Source organism: Nicotiana tabacum, chromosome 3 (assembly GCF_000715075.1).
Source record: "Nicotiana tabacum cultivar K326 chromosome 3, ASM71507v2, whole genome shotgun sequence".
Classification (NCBI taxonomy): Eukaryota; Viridiplantae; Streptophyta; class Magnoliopsida; order Solanales; family Solanaceae; genus Nicotiana; species Nicotiana tabacum.
In genome coordinates, this window is record NC_134082.1 from 194,941,939 (window position 1) to 194,955,242 (window position 13,304).

General features: G+C 36.0%; 1 protein-coding gene across 1 annotated transcript; it reads left to right on the plus strand.

The window, feature by feature from the left end:
- The first annotated feature begins 8,770 nt into the window (after nucleotides 1–8,770).
- On the plus strand, nucleotides 8,771–10,850 carry LOC107832671 (cytochrome P450 77A3). Its single transcript, XM_016660532.2, has 2 exons — nucleotides 8,771–9,603; nucleotides 9,893–10,850. The coding sequence occupies exons 1-2, from the start codon at nucleotides 8,848–8,850 to the stop codon at nucleotides 10,667–10,669; spliced, it is 1,533 nt and encodes a 510-aa protein (XP_016516018.2). The 5' UTR covers nucleotides 8,771–8,847; the 3' UTR covers nucleotides 10,670–10,850.
- The last annotated feature ends 2,454 nt before the right edge of the window (nucleotides 10,851–13,304 follow it).

Below are 13,304 nucleotides of genomic sequence, written 5' to 3' on the forward strand. Positions count from 1 at the left end.
AAAACCCGGCTAGAGCAGTTGAGCTTGATTGATGAGAAAAGATTGGTTGCAGTATGTCATGGTCAATTGTATCAGAAAAGAACAGCAAGAGCATACAACAAAAAGGTGCATCCTCAGAAATTTGAAGTGGGCCAGATGGTATTGAAACACATCCTTCCTCATCAGGTGGAAGCCAAAGGCAAGTTCGCCCCAAACTGGCAGGGGCCATTCATTGTGACAAGAGTGTTGCCCAATGGTGCTTTATATTTAACAGACATAGAAGGCAAATGTGTAGATATGGCTATCAATTCTAATGTAGTTAAGAGGTACTATGTATGATTTCTTTGCTTACCTTCAGTTATATTTTGTACTTGGCATGTTCAAAGTTGAAATGACGAAGGCATTTTGTTCCGCTACCCAAACACTTTCATCCTTTGTTACCCCTTTTGAGCTTTATTTATTTTCTTTCATACCCCTCTTTTGGAATCAGTAGTAGAAGTAGAGAATGAAAAAAATAATGATGAGTGAAAATAAGAAAAACAAAAAAGAAGGAAAAAAGAAAAAAAAGGGAAACGAAAACAAACAACTTTCTTTTGAACTACGTTCAACCTGATTCCTTTTAAGGATACGTAGGCAGCCTCACGGTTCGGTCCCATCAAAATAAAAATAAAAATTCCCCAGACCCAAAGAAACTGGGGAAAAAGTTTTGGTTTTGAAAAGATCTGATTCCAAAAGTTGTAATTTTGACCCCTTTTCATCTTAAGTTAGTTTAAGCCTTCATGCCACCCTTTCTTTCTAACCCTGTCCAAAAGCCTACATTACGGTCCAAAAAAAGACCTTCCGATCAATCTTTGAGGATGCCAGATCAAGCGAGATAAAGGTATGATTTACATCATGGGTAACATTTTGTTCATGGGCGCAAGAGAGAAAATTTAAAATGAGAGAATCTTATTGGTGAAAACCCTCACGGGCACAGTAAGGCGATGGTGAGCTGAGAAAAAATTTAAAATGAGAGAGTCTTATTGGTGAAAAACCTCATGAGCATCGTAAGGTGATGGTGAGTTGAGAGATGAACAAATGAGAGAGGCTTGTTGGTGAAAACCCTTCAGGGAACTACAAGTCAAATGAGGCTCATGACCTTACAGAGAAATTGGATTAGTGAAAGCCCGATTTTGAAGTATGAAGACAAGACAAAAACTGTAAATATAATTGGTTGGACGGATTAGGCTGATCAGTCTGAAATGCATGCCATGATCATTGGAGCTGGTTGCTTCCCTCAGATAAGTCTTGTTTTTCTCATTCTTCTTCATATGGTCATCTGTGTTCAAAATTTTCCTTTGTTCCTTTTGTCAAAAATCATTTCGCTTTGCTCTTTGAGTTTATCTTTATGGGGCTCTTTCGAGTCAGCCCTTGTTGAACAAGCAGGAAAGGATTTCAAAGCCTACCACCAGCTTCTAAATTGCATAAAGCGGAGTCCGGCCAGGCACATCACAATTGACTTGATTTAGAATAAGCAGTATGGTGATAATTGAGGTTCAGGCAATCAAGTGAATCTTGAATTTTGAGAAAATACAAAGATTCAGCAACTTTCAAAATGAAAACACAATGCAGCAAGTGAGTGTGAGACATTCAGGTCATGCAGAGGTTTTGTGGTCCAATTCCAATCAAAAGGTCAAACAACTCTTTGCTAGCCCGAAGCAGCTAATCAGAATGAAGCATGGCAGTGGCGGAAGCAGACACTCAGCAATGATGCCACAAACTAACCACCACGTTTTCAAACTAACAAGATTTTATTTGTCTGAAACAGGGGCAAGAATTTTCTTTTTAATCCACAGGGACCTCCCATGGAAAAGCATGGTTTAGGGAGCAAGAAATTCTGTTCAGAATCCTCCAAGACGAGAACATGGCTCAGGTAAGTTCATTCTCAATTTTCAGGACCCTCCTGGATAATGGGATTTAATTTTAAAAGCTCTCAGGACCCTCCTGGATAATGTGATTTAATTTTAAAAAATTTCAGGACTCTCCTGGATAATGGGATTTAGTTTTTAAATTTTCAGGACCCTCCTGGATAATGGGATTTAATTTAAAAGTTTTCAGGACCCTCCTGGATAATGGGATTTAATTTAAAAGTTTTCAGGACCGTTCTGGATAATGGAATTTAATTTAAAAGCTTTCAGGACCCTCTTGGATAATGGGATTTAATTTAAAAGTTCTCAGGATCCTCTTGGATAATAGGATTTAATTTAAAATTTTAAGGACCCTCCTGGATAATGGGATTTAGTTTTTAAATTTTTAGGACCCTCCTGGATAATGGGATTTAGTTTTTAAATTTTCAGGACCCTCCTGGATAATGAGATTTAGTTTTAAGTTTTAGCGTAAGTTCTCTCTTTAGAAAATATAATTTAGCTTTAAAGTTATCACTCTTAAGATGAGAATTAATTCGAAGTTTTCAGGGCCCTCCTGGATAATGGGATTTAGCTTTTAAAATCTTAGAGCTATGTAGGAAACATGATCCGATTAACACTCACAAATATGCCCAGATCCCAAACAGGAGCAGAAAAATTTCTTTTATTTTGACTGTTTTGTAGCAATCAGGCGTCCACTTGGATAACGAGTGAATACAGTTTCATGTTTTAGCAATCAGGCACCCACCTGGATAACGAGGGAATACAGTTTCAAGTTTTAGCAATCAGGTGCCCACCTGGATAACGAGGGAATACAGTTTCAAGTTTTAGCAATCAGGCGCCCACTTGGATAACGAGGGAATACAGTTTCAAGTTTTAGCAACCAGGCGCCCACTTGGCAATCAGGCGCCCACCTGGATAACGAGGGAATACAGTTTCAAGTTTTGGAATCAGGCGCCCACCTGAATAAAGAGGGAATACAATTTCAAGTTTTAGCAATCAAGCGCCCACCTGGATAACGAGGGAATACAGTTCAAGTTTTGGTAATCAGGCGCTCACCTGGATAACGAGGGAATACAATTTCAAGTTTTAGTAATCAGGCGCCCAGCTAGATAACGAAGGAATACAGTTTCAAGTTTTAGCAATCAGGCGCTCACCTGGATAACGAGGGAATACAATTTCAAGTTTTGGCAATCAGGTGTCCACCTGGATAACGAGGGAATACAGTTTCAAGTTCTGGTAATCAGGCGCCTACCTGGATAACGAGGGAATACAGTTTCAAGTTTTGGTAATCAGGTGCCCACCTGGATAACGAGGGAATACAGTTTCAAGTTTTGGTAATCAGGCGTCCACCTGGATAACGAGGGAATACAGTTTCAAGTTTTGGTAATCAGGAGCTCACCTGGATAACGAGGGAATACAGTTTCAAGTTTTAGCAATCAGGCGCCCACCTGGATAACGAGGGAATACAGTTCAAGTTTTGGTAATCTGGCACCCACCTGGATAACGAGGGAATACAATTCAAATTGTTGATAATCAGGCGCCCACCTGGAGAACGAAGGAATACAATTCAAGTTTTGGAAATCAGCCACCCACCTGGAGAACGAGGGAACTCATTTTTACCAAAGTCAAGCTATTGGCAGGCGCCTACCTGGAGAACGAGGGAATTCATTTCAGAGTTACTTCAATTTGCAAATTCAAGAAGCATTAGGAGCCCGCCTGAAGAATAGGGTCCATTTTTCAGTTGCATATTGAAGATCAAGTAGAGATTCACGGAAGATTCAAGACAAGAAATAGATAGGATCTTGTATTTTCCTTTTATTTTTGCTGTAATTTTTCCTTTCATTTTTGATTAATGGCAGGAACCGCGGACCGGAACCTCGACGACACTTCACTCGACTCTCCACCTCGGTACTCCATCATCCTTCTCACTTGTGAATTACACGTGGCCTGATTCCTTTATAACCAAGGATATGTAGGCAACTCAGATACCGGGGCTCAGTCACATTCTCTTTTCTTTTAGTTTTTGTCTCTCTAAATAAGGGTCGGTTCAAAAACATGTCTTGTTGTTCTTTGTCTGAAAATACTTCGTGTTTTCCATCAAATAGGGGCAGTTGTAGACATGTAATTTTTGGCCCACGCATTAAAATCACGTCTAATAGTCCTAGTATTTTTAGGATATTTATTTGAGTTTATTTCTATAGGATTTTACTTTATTGTTAATTTTAATTCTAGTTTTTAAAGCACATAAATTTGAAAACACAAAAATAGTTTCACTTTTATAATATTTCTCATGTTATACAAATATTTTTATATTTTCATACAATTGAATATCACTAGTCTTTCTTATAGTGACGTTAGTCTAATTTTGCTATCTTTTCTATTTTTACTTTAACATAATCTTTGGGAAAATACAAAAAATATATATATAATTCCATTTTTAATACAGATTTAGTTTAGCTAAAATTAATTAGTATTTTGTTATTGTTTTGTTTAAAAATAAAAAGGAAAAAAATGAAAAATGAAAGAAAAGAAAAAAGAAGAATGAATTTTAGGGCTAGTCTTGTCTTAAAAAAAGACCAAATTGGGCCAAATTTGAGCCCAACAGTGCCAAGACCCAGCTGACCCCTTACCTAGTCCGCCCGACCCGCGAAACCCGTCCAACCCGCCCCATCTCCCCACTCAAATCCCAGCCATCAATTTAATTTCATCCAATGGCCACGATTAATCCCCATACCCTAATATAAAAACTTAATCTTCATTAACCCTAACCTAACCAAAGAACACCAAATCGGCGGCCCACCCTTTCACACGCCTCTGCCGCCGTGACACCTCCCAAACCCACCGACAATTCCTTCCACGTAAGCACTGGTGCCCTCATGGTCCCCTCCTCATCATTAGTAATTGATTCTACGTGTTTTCTTCCTATTTCGCATCTTCGGATTTACTCTTTTAGGCGAAAATAGGAAAAATGGGGTGCGTAGGATTGAGTTGCACTCGATCTACTCCCTCCATTTCTCTTATCTCACCAATAGAAGAGATTTTTCCGATTTTTGTTTTGATTTTTTGGGAATTTCATTGAGATTTTTCGGTTTTCTTGGAGAGGAAGGAAGGAGAAGCTTCTAGGCTGCCTATATATTTGGGTCTTGTACAGAATGTTCGGGCAAAAAAAAGATAGGAGAGAGAAATTAGAGGAAAATTTGGAAAAATTTCGGACTAGAAGACAGAGACTTAGAGAAAAAGCACTGAAAAAAAGTTAGGGTTCTCTTCAGTTTTATTGAGATTTTCGTTTGGTTTGCTTTTCCAGAAAAACAGAAATTCAAAAAAAAAAATAGTGAGTTTAGATTTTTGTTCGAACTGGTTTCCATTTCGAAAAATGAGAAAGTATCCCAAAATATTTTAGTTTCTTCTTTTAATTTTGGTTTCAATATGGAGATTGATTGAGCCGAGATCGAGTTCTCCGTTCGAGTTCGAGTTCGAGTTCGTTGGTTTTGCATCCTGTCGCCTCTTAGCTGCAGTCTCATTCGGATTTTCATTGTCGTTGTATTCGATTCCAAACGAAATTAATCAAAGCCTCGATCAAACAGGTTCAATTTCCTTCTCTTTTCTTAATCTATCTTTGGTGTTTGATTGAAAATAGGATGAGAGTCGGGTTTAATCGGTTTATAGATTGTCTGATCCATTGTTACTTTGAGATTAACAAATGAACTCGGATTGTTCCTTTAGCTCATCATTCTATGTTGCAAATTTGGCTAGTTTCGTGTTTAATGAGATTAGTTCCATGAGTTTAAATTGAAACTCTGCTCTAGATTCTCTTGATATTTGTTTGTCGAAAATCGAATTAGGAGCATATAATCAGAACTGTTTGTTAGAGACTCAGTCGAACTTCTTGATTGAATTGTAGATTGAATTGAGTTATTTTTTGGAGATTGTATGAATTGAGTTGTGTCCTTAGGCTTTGCTTCTTGAAAATTTTGAGAGTTCACCATGAATTTTTTTTAAAACTTTCTTGTTAGCTAAGTTCCGTTGGTAGTTGATGGTTAGGAGATTTAGTGTAAAAAATATATACATTCAGTTGGTAATAGTTCCTTGATTCCTCGCATCTTGCATCAGTCGAAGTAACAATGTGTGAGCCTTGTAATGTCATTCTCATAGTTGTTGGACTTCCATTTAGGTAAGCATGAATTGAAAGATTAAGGTTGATGTTAGTCTTCCTTCCACTCTTTATAAATTTTTGCACCATATTTGCATCACGTGCATAGATTCTCCGCACCTGTTGGGGTAGTCTGCGCATCAACTGTTGCTCTAGTTTTCTGCAATGTCAAAGTGAACTTGTTTAACATCAGTGATGTATGAAATTTACTGCATCGATGATTAGGTCCCTGCTTAGGTTATTTTGGTGCCTTCTTGTTTCTCATATATACTGTAGCTATATGCTTCATTAATAATTTAATTTACAACTATCATTAAAAAGTGAAAAAATTTTGATGAAGAGGGAATATCATCTGGTTTGTTCTTGGTGTTTGCTTCTTCTGGCTTGGTATAAAATTTGAAGTATTTTGGTTTTCTGTCCTTTGTAAATGGATTTAAACATGGTGAAACACTCTATTAAAGGAAAATGTGTTTTTCATAAGAGTAGTATCTTAAGGTTTCGACATCATATGGGTTGGAGCTTAAAATCGCAATGTCGGTAACGTTGATATTCATTTTCAGTCATGAGTCTTTCTTGTAGAGTAGTTTTAAAGATGAAAATTCTGTAGTTAACTTTGCCAAGGTTGTGGTTATTTTCCTTGCTTTGTGTTGGTAGGTCACTATGAGAAATTGTTCAGTTGGCATTGCCAATTCCTTGTTTGTATTTAGATGATGTGATTTACGTTTAAGTATGCCTTTTATTTGCACCTTTCTTTCTTTTGTGTTTTGTCTGTTTTGAATGTCATACATCACATTGTGCATATATCTTTATTGATGAATACGGGTTATGAGGGTTGGGATTTAAGAGACTAAAAGAATTTGAGCATGAATGAAATCTCCTTTTTACTTAGTTCTCTTTTATTTGTTATATTTCATCCGCTAGGAGCATGTTAGGCCGTCATCATTTGAGTAGGCAAGCCTTAGGACTTCTGTTAATTTTGAGGCGAGAGGTCATTCCCTTAGTTAAATTTATCCGGGGAATGCCCCGAAGGACTTGTGTATATTTTATTCCGGGGATTGCCATGTGGTACCTGTATTTGGAGGCCAAAAGTAGAGCTTGTAGTATTTTATTTTTATTTTTATTTTTCTTTTATTAGGCGGGGACGACCTCGAGCCCTTTTGTGTGTTTATTTTTCTGTGTTCGTTTTACCTCAATATTCTGAAAGCTAACTTGATCGAGTACGCAACCGTACTAGTTACAGGACTTGGGGAGTGCTTAACACCTTCTCCCCGAGTCAAATGAACCCTCTTACCCGAATCTCTGGTGCAGACTTAGTTTTGGAGTGTAAAGTATTTAAAAAGGAAAAATCATTTTTATAAAAACGGTGACCTGACACACTGAAACCAATGTCAGGTGGTGACTCTGAGTTATTTCCTTTTGAACCCAATTTTGTCACGTTCTAATTGAAAAACCCTTTTTAAGCTTTACTAAATCTTTTTTTATTTATTTAAGAGGGTTGGTGAGTTTGTAAAAAAGAATGGGGTGTGACAGACATGCAATAGATGTGAAAAAAATTAAATAAATTTATCATATACCATGCTTTTTTCCCACCCTTAGAAAATAAAGGTATTTAGATCGTAGCTATTGCTTCTTGCATGATACTAGCTAACTCTTTTTTATAGTTTCGGTAGTTAATTGTTTCTATATTTTTTCTTTTCTAAAAGTTTGCTGGTTTCGTTCTATAATACTAGTAATATGCAGCTATCGATCGTCTTCAATTCATTGGGCAAAGACTGAAGAGCATTAAAGTTTGAAACGGGAAAAAATTAATTTAGGTGTCTATTACGGAGTCAAAAGAAAAAACGTGATTTTTTACTTGCTATACAATTAAAACTGGGGAGGCTGATATTAACTAGAAAAAGCAAAATGGCAAGTTTTATGCATTATTGGCTAGACATGCATGAAGACCAAATGGGCAGTGCAGTACCAAAAATGCATTTTATTATCATCATTGTTATTTTTTTTTATATATTTTTACATATTTGGATGGTTGAGGGGTAGAGATTTTCATTTATTGCTTTCTTCGTGTAGTTTTATACTTCGATTTTACTCTGGCTAGTGGGACTACTTGATTCAACAGCAAAAGTAGATTTTGATGGTTGGATTCAATTCATTACCAGTGCATGCAGACACCTGGCAATTTCTAAGTAAATAAATAGTACGTGGTTGTATTACTATCACTTAATGTTATGTGGTCCTAACTTAAAATTAAATTACCTTAAGTATGATTATTATCTTGTTGTATTATATACTAATCTTTTTCCTAGTTATGTTCCATTATACGGAATGTTACTGACAAATTAGTAATCTACAAGACTGCAATGTAACACAACTGGGTACATTTTTCTTCTCCATAATATACAAACACATTTCAGGTTCAAATTAATCTCTTTCTTTCCCTAAATACTATCAAAATTATTGATAACTCAACTGTAATTAAGCATCGAACTTATACGGAGTATGAATCTCAAATCTAAGTTGGAAAAGGAAAATGAAGATAAAATGACAAGTTTTTCTAAAGTCAAGTAGATGTCAGATATAGTTGTCTTCCTACCAAGTAACTAAAATCTTTATGACTAGGTACGTCTATAGTAAATATTTCTGTTGAATACGCAATCAATATACGACCAGTAGGTAGATAAACTCATTCACTCCCATCCCTCCCAATCGTCTTTATAAACAAATAATACACACCACAATTTCCTCACACTGCCCAAAAAGAATATACTAAGTCTGAAGAGAGAGAGAGAGAAAAGGAGCTGAAAAAAAAAGATGGAGGTAATGGACATTGTAACACTAGGCTTAGCTATACTCTTTTTGTGTGTATGGTGGAAATATTGGTCAGTGACTGGAGGTGGGAAGAAAAATCTCCCACCAGGGCCACCTGGTTGGCCATTAGTAGGAAATCTTTTCCAAGTTATTCTCCAACGTCGCCCTTTCATATTTATAGTACGTGATTTACGTAAAAAATATGGCCCTATTTTCACCATGCAAATGGGACAACGTACCCTTGTTATAATCACCAGCTCTGAACTTATCCATGAAGCTCTAGTTCAGAATGGCCCTCTCTTTGCGAGTCGACCTGCAGATTCACCGATCCGCCTTATATTTAGCGTTGGAAAGTGTGCCATTAACTCGGCCGAGTACGGCCCTCTATGGCGCGCTCTCCGGCGGAATTTTGTTACTGAGTTGATAAACCCTACAAGAATCAAGCAGTGCAGTTGGATAAGGAAATGGGCTATGGAATACCACATGAAAAGGCTTGAAAATGAAGTTTCTCAACAGGGGTTTGTAGAGGTGATGGCTAATTGTAGGCTTACTATATGCAGCATTCTCATTTGCCTTTGTTTTGGTGCAAAAATTTCTGAAGAGAGAATCAAGAAAATTGAGAGCATACTCAAAGATGTTATGCTCATCACTGCTCCACAGCTTCCGGACTTCTTGCCCGTGTTCACACCATTGTTTCGCAGTCAAGTGAAACAGGCGAAGAAACTGAGACAGACACAACTAGAATACCTAGTGCCTTTGGTAAGTTAAACTGTTAGAGATAGTACACTTTTAATTAGTTAATTATATTATATATGTCTCAACACGCCCCCTCACGTGTGTGGGCCTGCATGATTCTTTTTCTTAGCCAAACACATAGAAATAATTTTGCGACATTTGAACCAAAGACCTTTTGCTCGCTCTAATATATTTTTGCACGCTCTAATATATACTATGTTGAAATGTGTGATCGTGTTATCTAAAAATTTAAGTGGTTAGAAGTATCACACTTTTAGTTGATTACTAAATTATATTATGTCTTCGATCACAGGTAAGAGACAGAAAGGCATTTGTGGAGAGCAATGGGAACCCTAAAAGCAGCAGTTCAGAAATGGTGAGTCCAATTGGTGCAGCCTATGTTGATTCATTATTTAGTCTTGAAATTCCTGGCAGGAAATTAGGAGAAGCAGAAATTATCACACTTGTTTCAGAAACAATAGGTGCAGGAACTGATACTAGTGCCACTGCACTAGAATGGGCTTTGCTTCACTTAGTGATGGACCAAGAAATCCAAGAAAAACTCTACAAAGAAATAGTTGATTGTGTTGGAAAACATGGTGATATATCAGAAAGTGATGTTGAGAAAATGCCTTATCTTGGAGCCATTGTGAAGGAGACTTTTAGAAGACATCCACCTAGCCATTTTGTCTTGTCACATTCTGTAACAAATGACACTCAATTAGGAGGTTACAATATCCCTTCTGATGCTTATGTTGAATTTTACACTGCATGGGTAACGGAGGATCCTAGTTTATGGAAAGATCCCGGCGAGTTTAGGCCGGAGAGGTTTTTGACTGGGGACGGAGTTGACGTGGACATCACGGGAATGAGGGGTGTGAAGATGCTTCCATTCGGGGCGGGTCGTCGGATCTGCCCCGCTTGGTCATTGGGTACGTTGCATATTTACCTCATGCTTGCTAAGATGGTTCATAAGTTTAAGTGGATACCCATACCAGATAACCCACCCGACCCGACAGAGACATTTGCTTTTACTGTGGTAATGAAAAATCCCCTCAAAGCAATTATTTTGCCAAGGTCTAAAATTTGAGAAATTAGCTAATTGTTGTTTAGTTTCCAGAATTGTTCTGTGGTGTACGATATGTATTTGATCTTAGGTTTCTTCTTTTTTATGTTACATGGATAAATTGTTTCTTATTTTGCTTTTGTTGCAAGTGTATGGCTTCTCTAGATCTTAGAAGTAATGGTAGTGGGGCCTATTTTGTCCAAAATATTATACTACCTCCGTTTCAATTTATGTGAACTCATTTGACTGGGCACGGAGTTTAAGGAAAAAGAAAAGACTTTTGATCTTGTGGTCTAAAATGAGGCAAATATATTATGTGTGGCTATAAATCTTTGTGTAAAGGTAAATTGTTTCCAAATAAGGAAATAAGTTCACCTAAATTAAAACGGAGGGAGTAGTATGTATTAATGAATATCTTATCTATGTTCACTTGGTGTTATGCAATATAGTGCAGAATAATATTTCTTTATATGTATCAACAAAGCTTCTTATTCTCATTATTAATTGACGGCAAACTCAATATGGTTCAACTTTTATAGTACTAGCAATTATGCTTTAAACATGCCAAGAAAATTGCTAACACTATCATCTCTTTGTATTTCCTACAAGCGGTTAACTTGTATATAATTATGTTACACAATCAAGATTGATAATTATAACAATAAATTTAACTTTTTACATCAGATCTAATGTGGTAACATAAAAAATGAAATAAATAACTTACTATAATAAGTTAGAATACTCTAATATAGGAAGGATTTAATTACTAAATACTTGTCAATGTAAAAACTTTCTGCAATAAATGGATGAGCAATAAAAAAAGGTGTAAGAGAGGACCTGAATTGATTCAGAGGCCATCCGTCAAAGCTAATGACTTTTCTAAGGTCCCACAAAAATTCATGACGGCACCTATTTAAAGAAATTAAACAAACAATATTAATCGTTTTTTTTTTCCTTTCTTTTTTGTTATGTTTTGTTCATATAATAGCTCAATTTAACTTGAATTAATGGGGCAATAAAAGATTCTTGTACGGAAAACTTTCTTAAAGCCTTCAACAACTCTCAGCAATGAAGCTTTATTGGTTCTGTACTTGATTTGGTCTAATCATTTAATATAAAGAAATTTAAAAAATCACGAGTTACGACACATTTCAAATTTTGGTTGGTCTTCCATATGCTTAGCAGATCTCTGTCAAGCTCATTTCAAATTAATGCTAAGATTGTGACTAACAGGATTGTGATCCGACACTGTTTTTTTCAAAAAAATTAAGTGATGAACATGTGACTTAGTACAAAGTTTATGTACTACTCCATTTGACATATCTCTAACCTGAAATGTTCATATACTGATCAGGCATCGTTAACAAACAACAAAGCAAATATTATCAAATGATCACTTAAACTTTTTTCTACATACCATGCATCAACGGGTGTGGTGAGATAGTTGGAATTCCTTTACTGTTAGTAAACTGTATTTGTAAAATATTTTAGAGAAAATAAAATAACATATAAACATAAATATAAAAGAAACAGAATTTAATCTGAGTTCACTGAATTCACATTGTTTCCTTAAGAAACTTAATTCCCTCCTAGTACCCAAGGTTATGGATTATTTTCTCCCAGGATAGAACGGAATTACACACTGGTGTAGCAGTACTTCAAACCCCAGTGTTTCAGCGAACACAAAGATCGGTAGCAAATCACACTTACTGTTGCTTTCTTTGTAATTAAAACAATACAGAAGAAAGGAGAAGAATTCAGAAATTCGTATGAAAAATCTGAGAGAATGGACTGCTATTTATAGCCAATATGTTGAGCTCAAATTGAAGAGGTGTAACTCTTCAGAAGGGTTGTTTACGTAAAACGATCATAACGTAAATGGTTATTTACGCAACAATAAACTGGTAATTCATACCACGGAGGAAACTTAATTTTCCGTTACAAAAATGGAAAACGGAAAACAGACACTTAATTTTCCGTTGGATTTAATATTAATTTTCCGTTTTCAAAAAATGGATATTTAATAATATTACGTTAAAATTTACTATTAATAAATAAATTTGGTCTAAAAAATCAATCAATCAATCGATCAAATCCGAAGCCGAAGCCGAGCCAAGCGAGCGACGACGACGACGACGCGAGAATTGCCTTCTTCTTAACTCTTTAAGAGCTAGAAGAAGAGCAATTGTATATGTACCCATCAAAAACCTTTTCCTCTTCCAATATGGGACAAATGTCCATTTGTCATGGAGGGAAACTTAAAATTTTATTTTCCCTCCATTTCCCATTCACCATCTTTTAAGCTTATTTTTGCTTAAAAACTCAACATTTACTCTTATCAAAAATTCTTGAGTTCAAACCCTGAAAAGAAGAACTTCTTGGTTGGGCTTTCAAATATATGTATTTGATCTTAGTGGGTGTTTGGACATAAGAATTGTAAAATTTCAAAAAAAAAAAGTGAAAAAAATTTCAAGTGAAAATGTTATTTGAAAATTAGAGTTGTGTCTCGACATGAACATAAATTTGGGTTGTTTTAGAAGTTTTATAAGTGATCTGAGTGAAAATTTTGAAAAACTGCTTTTTGAAGTTTTTCAAATTTTCGAAAAATTCCAAAATTAATCTTGAAGTGAAAGTTGGAAATTTTATGACCAAACGCTAA